Source organism: Poecilia reticulata, chromosome 21 (genome assembly GCF_904066995.2).
Source record: "Poecilia reticulata chromosome 21, P_reticulata-male-v2, whole genome shotgun sequence".
Taxonomy (NCBI): domain Eukaryota; kingdom Metazoa; phylum Chordata; class Actinopteri; order Cyprinodontiformes; family Poeciliidae; genus Poecilia; species Poecilia reticulata.
In genome coordinates this window covers 17,320,238-17,328,098 of record NC_088850.1, presented here as the reverse complement: position 1 = coordinate 17,328,098, position 7,861 = coordinate 17,320,238, and the positions used below count along the sequence as shown (strand labels likewise).

General features: G+C 41.9%; 1 protein-coding gene across 1 annotated transcript; it reads right to left on the bottom strand.

Annotated features, from left to right (window-relative positions):
- Positions 1-550: 550 nt before the first annotated feature.
- On the bottom strand, positions 551-7,606 carry bmp2b (bone morphogenetic protein 2b). The gene is made up of 3 exons (XM_008398320.3): positions 7,144-7,606; positions 6,009-6,376; positions 551-3,248 (listed from the first exon to the last, which is right to left on the bottom strand). The coding sequence occupies exons 2-3, from the start codon at positions 6,361-6,363 to the stop codon at positions 2,344-2,346; spliced, it is 1,260 nt and encodes a 419-aa protein (XP_008396542.1). The 5' UTR covers positions 6,364-6,376; positions 7,144-7,606; the 3' UTR covers positions 551-2,343.
- Positions 7,607-7,861: the final 255 nt, after the last annotated feature.

Sequence of the window (7,861 nt, the reverse complement as noted above, 5' to 3'; positions counted from 1 at the left end):
GGTGATAACAGAAGTATGCCAAGAAGAAATACGTATGTAGATGCTGCACCAAATGTAAGCGATACAACATATATACTTAAGAAACTGCTTTAGATTAAAATGTTACTTTTTGCAGCAGAAAACTGTGCATAACCCTGAACACAAAATCCCCACAGTAAAACATAATGGTAGTGTCCTGCTATTAGCATGCTTTTCTTTAGCAGGGACAGGGAAACTGCTTACAACTGATGGGTGACCGTCTCTCCGTCTTCTAATGACCCTAAACATTCAGTCAGATACAGTGGAGATGTTTTGACGAGAGCACATTCATGTGTTAAAATGGTCCAATCAAAGTTCAGATCTAAATCCAGGTGAGAGTGTATGTTAACAGGCTTGCTCCATCCAATCTGACTGAACTTGAGATATTTAGTAGTGAAGTTTGGGTAAATACTACAGGCTATACATATTTAATATTCATTGGGGCATACCCCCAAAGGTTTGCGGCTTTAATTGCCGCAACTGTGGTTCTACAAAGTAATGGCTCAAAGTTTCTAAATATAAACACACAGCACACTTTTCAGATCTTTATTTGTAAAACATTAGAAAGCCATCTATCATTTTCCTTCTACTTCACAGTAATGCACTACTTTGTCTGTCACATCAAATAAATTACATTAAGGCGTATGATTTTTTTAAGTGACAGAATGTGGAGTAGTTCAGTCGGCATGATTACTCGGAGGAATCGTGAACTCATGTAGACTGCAACTTTTTTTTTGCTTCTTTGAGTTTCTGCATCTTTTATATAAAGCACCAGGGCTTCTTAATGTTTTCATGTATGTTCCCAACATAAGTAACAAGCATATCTTTGTTTAATGCACATTTGTTTTTGAAGAGAAAAAGCCCACCAGGAAATCCTTGAATAGATGATTGAAAAAACAACCACGTTGGTTTTCCATGCAAGCATATGCATGTGTCTGAGATTGAAAACCAACATTCCATGGTCCCAACGTGCACTCACATTAAAACATTCTATTTAAAGTATTTTGAGCTGCACTGTGATCCCTCAAAACCCTTTCTAATGCAAACACAGCAGCCAGCGCACTCATTCTTACTCCGCAAAACTCTTTTGGGTTTCTCTTTTGTCTCTTATTATCTGATGTGATGTTATGGCAGCACAAGATATCTCCTCTGTGTCATTTGGAGCAGTTCTGAACCGTTCTCTTTCATTCAGATTGTATATTTGTTCTTTCATGTAGCTCAAATGCCCATTATAAGTTTTCAGATACTTCATATAAAACACGAGTCTGTTGCTGTTACTGTGCCTTATGTGCTTCAGTTGTGTTGTTGTGGAAGCAATAGATTTTCTTGAAAGCTTAAACTAATAAAAACCTCATGATTTAAACATGTCAAAGGAAAGAGAGACAGACATCGTGGTGGCAATTTGTCTGAGCATGTGCCGCATATAGACAGGTGCAGGTGTATGTTTATCCAAATCAATTAAAATGCTGGTAAAATTTGTTCTTGTTGCTGTCCCTGTCTCAACAAAGTGTGCAGTCTTTCAATGTCAAATTGTACTGTAAATAAATCCTGTCAGAGCTTCCACAGAAGCACTGCAGTTACACTTTTTTCCTCTGATAATATTGGTTTGGAGAAGAATAAACACTAGAGCTAGCTCTCGGAAGATTGTTCCCAGGAATCTTTGAAGTGACATGTAATGTATAAAAACATGCTTGGCTGTTTTCATAATCCTCCCATGGGAGTCTATTACATTTGTGGGCATGTAAATTGTCGTGTGATTCTGCACTATACTGCAGCGGGTTATGCTAGTGATCCTTGCTTTTAGTTTCTAATTACATTTAACTAAATATGTCATTGCTTTCGTAGTGTTAGTGTTAGTGTAGTGTTAGGATTTAAAATCCATCTTTTCGTCTTTGCCTTACGGTCCCTTGCTCGTACACAGCTGCTACTGATCTTACAAAACTGGACTAATTGCATGTTTTTTATGATAAATACACATTATTTATTTACAAATAAAGTGGTTATAATAGAAATAAATACAAAATAAACATCTGAGCATTATACTTCATGTGGTATTGCACCCATTTCAAAATGTACAACAGAAATGCTTTTTCAGAACCAGTAAAGGAATATTCCTTTGATTAAAACATTTATTTTTCCCAACTTTATGTAGACATAAATATATTCATATATACTTTCACTTCTTCCTCAATATCTCTATTACTTTGTTTCTTTCATATAAATAAATGTCTTCATTGGGAAACTGGGTGTCCATAGTAGAGCTTAAACACTTAGTGTCTCTCTCTCTCTTGCTCACTCACGCTTTGTGTCCACACAACCTGTTTCTCATCTACAACCACAGCCCTCCACCACCATATCCTGGTAGTTTTTCAGAATCACCTTCTCGTATTCGTCCAAGTAAAGCAACGAAATGGGGCTGAGTTCGGTGGGCACACAACAGGCTCTGGGGATGTTTGAGTTTACTGAGTTGACAAGTGTCTGCACAATGGCATGATTAGTTGCATTAAGGTGGTCTGGTAATGGAAAGGGGCATTCCCCGTGGCAGTAGTAGGCATGGTAGCCTGGGGGTGCCACTATCCACTCGTTCCATTGCACGTCGCTGAAGTCTACGTACAAGGTATGCCTTTTGCAGCTTGCCTTTGGCTGATGCTTCCTACGTTGTTTCCGGACTGCTGCCTGCCTTTTCTCCCGTGTATGGAGTACCGAGTCCCCACGGCCGTCGTGACCATATGTTACCAGCAGGGGCCGAGCCTGAGGCCATGAGTCCTGGTCCTGGTGCAGGGACCGGCTCACCCTGACGTGCCCGTTTCTTCTCCGGGTATGCTCTGCATCCTTCTGCGTCGGCTCTGGATGAAGCACCTCCACCATGAAGCCATGATTCCGGCCATTCCCTGAAGTCCATTCAGATACAGCAGGACTCACATCAAAACTCTCCCAGCGGCTCAAAGAGTCCTGAACCAGCCTGGTGTCTAGCAGACGGACCAGAGGTTCTGTGCTGTTGGAGCCTATTGGAACTCCGAAGATCTCGTAGATGTTGATACGATGGAGGCCTCCAGCAAGAGCACCACTAGTAGAGCTGCTGTTCTTAGGAGGTGCAGCTCCAATGACCTGATCCCTGTAAATGCGGAGCTCTGCGGAGGTTATGAGCTCCTCTTTAGGGATAGACGTGAGGTTGAAGTAGAATTGCTGGGTTGTTTTGCTTTTCAGGCTGGCCAGTGCCTCCAAAGATTCTATGGGAAACAACATAGAAAACCATAGTGTAAGATTATGCAAGCAAAAGTTAAATTAACAAGTAAATTGGCATGAAAATAATTATTTTCCTCACATTCTAGATATACACTGATGAAGATCTCACTGTTAGATCAGTAGATTCAAGCTACGCCAAGCAATTAAACGGTGTGGACGTGGGCCACTGTTAAGCAATTAGAATCAGTCTATCAGGTATGACTCAGGCAAATGACAATTATGTAAAACAATCATTAAAGTCAAGCTTTTGAGATCGTCAAGCTAAATGTCAAAGGATGAAAGCAGTGTGCTAACATTTTCTGATAAGATCAGAAAGAACAGTTTGCCAGCCGTCATATGGCTCATTTGCATAGACAATTGGTCACTGTAGAAAACTTCCTCCTGCGTACGCAATGAGTTACGATCAAAGATGATTACTGACGGTCAAGAATTAGTCTATGTAAAAATGAGTCTCAAAAATGCAAAAGAAGCTGAAGCTGCCAGTATCCTTATGACCTTTTTATGTGATTGTTGCTCTGGGGAGGAATTTACAAACAAATTGTCCATAAACGTGCAAATTCTTTGTTCTATCGTTTATATATCTGCTCTTAACAGTCCTGAGGCAAATGAAAGTAACACTTATACTTAAGTTAACCGGCATTCCCCTCAATGGGATACGGTAAATGACAGAAGTGTTAGTAAAAGCTGCAATTTTCTTTCAGGCAGCCCTGCTTTGAACTCTTACTTTATAAAGATCATAGAAAATGTATAGCCCATCATTTTAATCTGTTTGGTGTGGCAAAGTAAACACAAACCTTAAAACTATTAGCTTTTCAAAGGAGGCATTTAGGAAATTCCACCATCTCATCCTAAACCTCCCTCCAAAGGCACAAAGAGCTCAATTAGGCTCATCACTTCTCATTTGATGTGGGAAAACCCCCTGTGTCTCGTTCCCTCTCTTCGGGTTTTCGATCCGGCTCTTCCTTTCCTTCATCAGCACCCAAATCCCATTTTCCCTCTGTTCTCTTAGCCCCCAAATCCTCTTTTCTTGCCGTCTATTCCTTTGTCACTGTGTTCTCTGGTTCTGCTACAATATTTTCAGTCTCTCTGAGACTGCTTTGTGAACATGCTTAGACTTGTCAAAAGCGTGTGAACCACAGATATGAGTGCATCGGCATTCCTAATTTCTTTTTGTGCTGTGTGCCAAAATACGAGATAAAAGCTAACGTCAGGTCATTCATTTAAGATCTGTTGCTGGCAATCGTTTCTCTTGTAATCGTGAAAATGTTGTTTGGCATGGAAATCGGTAAAATTTTGAAAACCGATTGCAGCAAGTCTCATTATCCAAGAGAAATGGATATCGAATGGTGAATGCGATGATCGGCTCATGTTGTTTGCTTTGATGCGTTGCATTAACATTTGTACATGCATGCTTATTATATGGCACAACAAACACGACAGTGTCACTGACATGACACGAGGAGAGTAGGAACCATGTCACCCTGAAAGTTAAGGCAAAAAAAAAAAAAAAATCTAGGGGCTGCATGTGTAAAAACAGTCTAAACGCATTTGTAATGGCCAGTGGTGTCAAGGTGTGTTGGCTGAGAGCAGATGTTTCCAGAAGTCGGCTGGGAGCAGTCACTCAGGCCAGGATTGTTTGTAGTGTGTCAGTTTAGCCACTTGGTGTCATTGCACTAGGGCTTTGGAGAGCACCCAAGCAACCACTCAACCACCCCTCTGACTCACCCCTGATGGAAACTTCTGCAGTCAAACACAGGACTCTGTATGAGGACTCTGTGTAGGGCCCCAATGGACTTAGTAACGTGTATGCTGCACAAAGAACTACTTGGATCATAGGAAGTGGAATAGTCCTACAAAGCTACTCCAGGCTTTAGTTGACGTACACAAAACTATGTAATATCAAAAACATATTTTTGTTAAAATTTCATCAAGAGATGGTTAAATAAAAACAACTTTAAGAGTGTTTTAAGAATGTAACAAAATTATTGCTTTATTCCTTTTTTTTTTTTTTATCTTAGCAGCCCTTTTATTATGGAGTTAAACTGAAAAATTCACTCCAGAAATCACCACGTGTCCCTTAGACTGAGAGAGCAGTTATGGTGATACAGGAAGGTGCGTAATTGCGCACATCACGGAGAGAGAGAGAGGGAGACGGAGAGAGCCGATTTGGAAGGAAAAAGGAGGCAACCCCCCTCCTTTCCACCGTTACAAACAAATAATTTCAGTCTTGTTAAAAATGACTCAGTCTGACACGATGACTTTGTCCCGGTTCGTGCTGCTTTAATGCGGGTTGTTTTTGAAGTTACAGGGTGATGTCTATCACCTGCGCAAAAAGTACACCGCCCTTTATCCCGTTCCTGTGGTGCGTGTCTGGAAAAACTGTTTTCACAGCCCACGCAAACACCATCAATTATTAAGAAACAAATTACCCCAGGGATACCGCTGCCCCTTGATGTTTGTGAAGCCTGTGACAGCTGCTAAAGGCGTGTTTGCTTTGCCGTTGCATCACTGCATGTAAGAGAGCTGGTTAAATTGTGCGTGAGGTGCTTGTTTATAAATCGAGTCACTTTAACAGTTTTTTTTCTTCTTCTTAAGAATTACAAATAACTTGAATGCATGTCGTGCGTAAATGACTAAACCTTCATAAAACAGCGAAGACTCTGAAGCTCAGCTTGACGCACTGAGTCATGTTTAAATATGGGTTTGGGCTGTCTGACAGGTGAAGGTATGTCAGTAATACGTACCTTCATGGTGAAAGCTTCTAATCGTGTTGGCCTTGCTGGCGGCCCTCTCTGCGTGCTTCCCCATGCTCTTGGGTCGTTTAGTGCTGTGGTCTCCGTTCGCAGAGTGCATGTGGTAAAGGTCCACCATGTATTGTGGCACCACGGCGTGCTTGCTGGGGGTGGGTCTGCGCCCCAACCCGAACATGTTGAGAAGCCGAAGCTCGAACTCGTTGAGGAAGCTCTCCGACCGCTCCGGGCTCTGCTTCCCAGATTCGTTGTACTTCCTCCGGCCGACCTCGGGGATGAGTCCCGCAGCACCTTCCAGCAACACCTGAGCGAGCAGCAGTACCATGAGAGAGCGGACCACGGCGACCATGATCAGTCAGTCCCTGTGGAAAGAGTTGGTTTCTGTCAGCACACTGGCACGGAAGTATTGACATGCTGGGGCTTCCCAAACACTTTGTGATCTCCATACAGTTTGAATAGGAGACACCTTTTCCCACTTTGATGTAGAACAGAGACAAGCCCCACCGGCTGCACTGCGCCGCGGGAGTTTGGGCTTAACACGAACTCATTCATAAAAATATCAAGGCGAAAAATTAATGACAGGCGTGGACAAACCAAATTCAAAGCTCTTTAGATGGGGGAGGCTGCAGACATACGGTCTCCAGATAGGAGAGATAAGAAACCATGTTCGATGATGTGATTTGAATAGAAAAGGAAAAACGTGCAGAGCGAAAGATCACAAGGAGTATTAGGGACAAGAGATTACAATATCCACAGCAACAGCAGCATTACAGTCAGACGGCATTGTTTGCAGAGGCTTTGACGGTCATGTAATCATAATGGATAGAGTTACTTCAAGAGGCTTGCAGGTGTTAGATCTGACGTGCGTACCAAAGCCAGATGTATCCTGGTAAAGCTCGTGAAAAACTTCTAAAACTGAATACTATCCGAGCGGCACAATTTTTACATTAACATGTTTTTGTCATCTGTCCCTTTACTGTTTATTGTTCAATAAAAACGCCCTGTAACTTTTCTAGGAAAAAGGGAGCAAAGTACAAATTGTAAAGAGAAATTTTCTTCATGGAATTATTTAAAAACTTCTCAAAACTGTTATTTTAGTAGTTTGACGAATTCACCGGTTCCTCCTTACCTGACGAGAAAGCGCTGTGTCCGGTCGTCGTTCCACCTTTGAGCTCCGATAAATTCCACATTAATTCGTGTTTAATCCACGCTGTTTATCCTTGGGGGACCAAAGACAGCCCATGCCGTTCACCGATTGCCACATATTCTCACCAGCTGTGAGTTGAGTTAGGTCTTGTTCAGTTATATACGTAGAGGGGGGGTGGAAACAGTCTATGTTAAGTCTATGTGGAAACTCGTTGGCATAATCGATGAAAGTCTAAGGAATCTTGTCTGCACATCTTAGAGAGACGAAGAGCTCGCTGGAGTCAAAGTGAAGCGGAGCTGAAAGTTAGAGAGAGAAGCGCACTGAAGTGTCAGCCCTCTAGAAGTTGTTGCTGCGAGTGGGAGAGCGCCGCACCGCAGTGCTTCTATTGATTGGTGCCTTCTCTTCCTCCAGCGACTCTTTTTGTCCTATAATGATGTCACACATCAAGCACCCACCCACCTACGTTTTTGAGACCCCCACTGAGCATCAGTGTTATAGTAATTTTCATGACTGAAACATCATTGTTGGAAAAAAGAAAAACAATAACTCCGCAGAGAACTGTTAATGAAAGTAATAATTGCCCTTTAAATGTGAAATATTCAGTTTTACCCTCTAACATCAATAACTTTTTCCCTCCTTAAAAGCCATCAGCAACATGATCTTAAACTAGAAAACTATGTATATTTAATCACTTACAAAT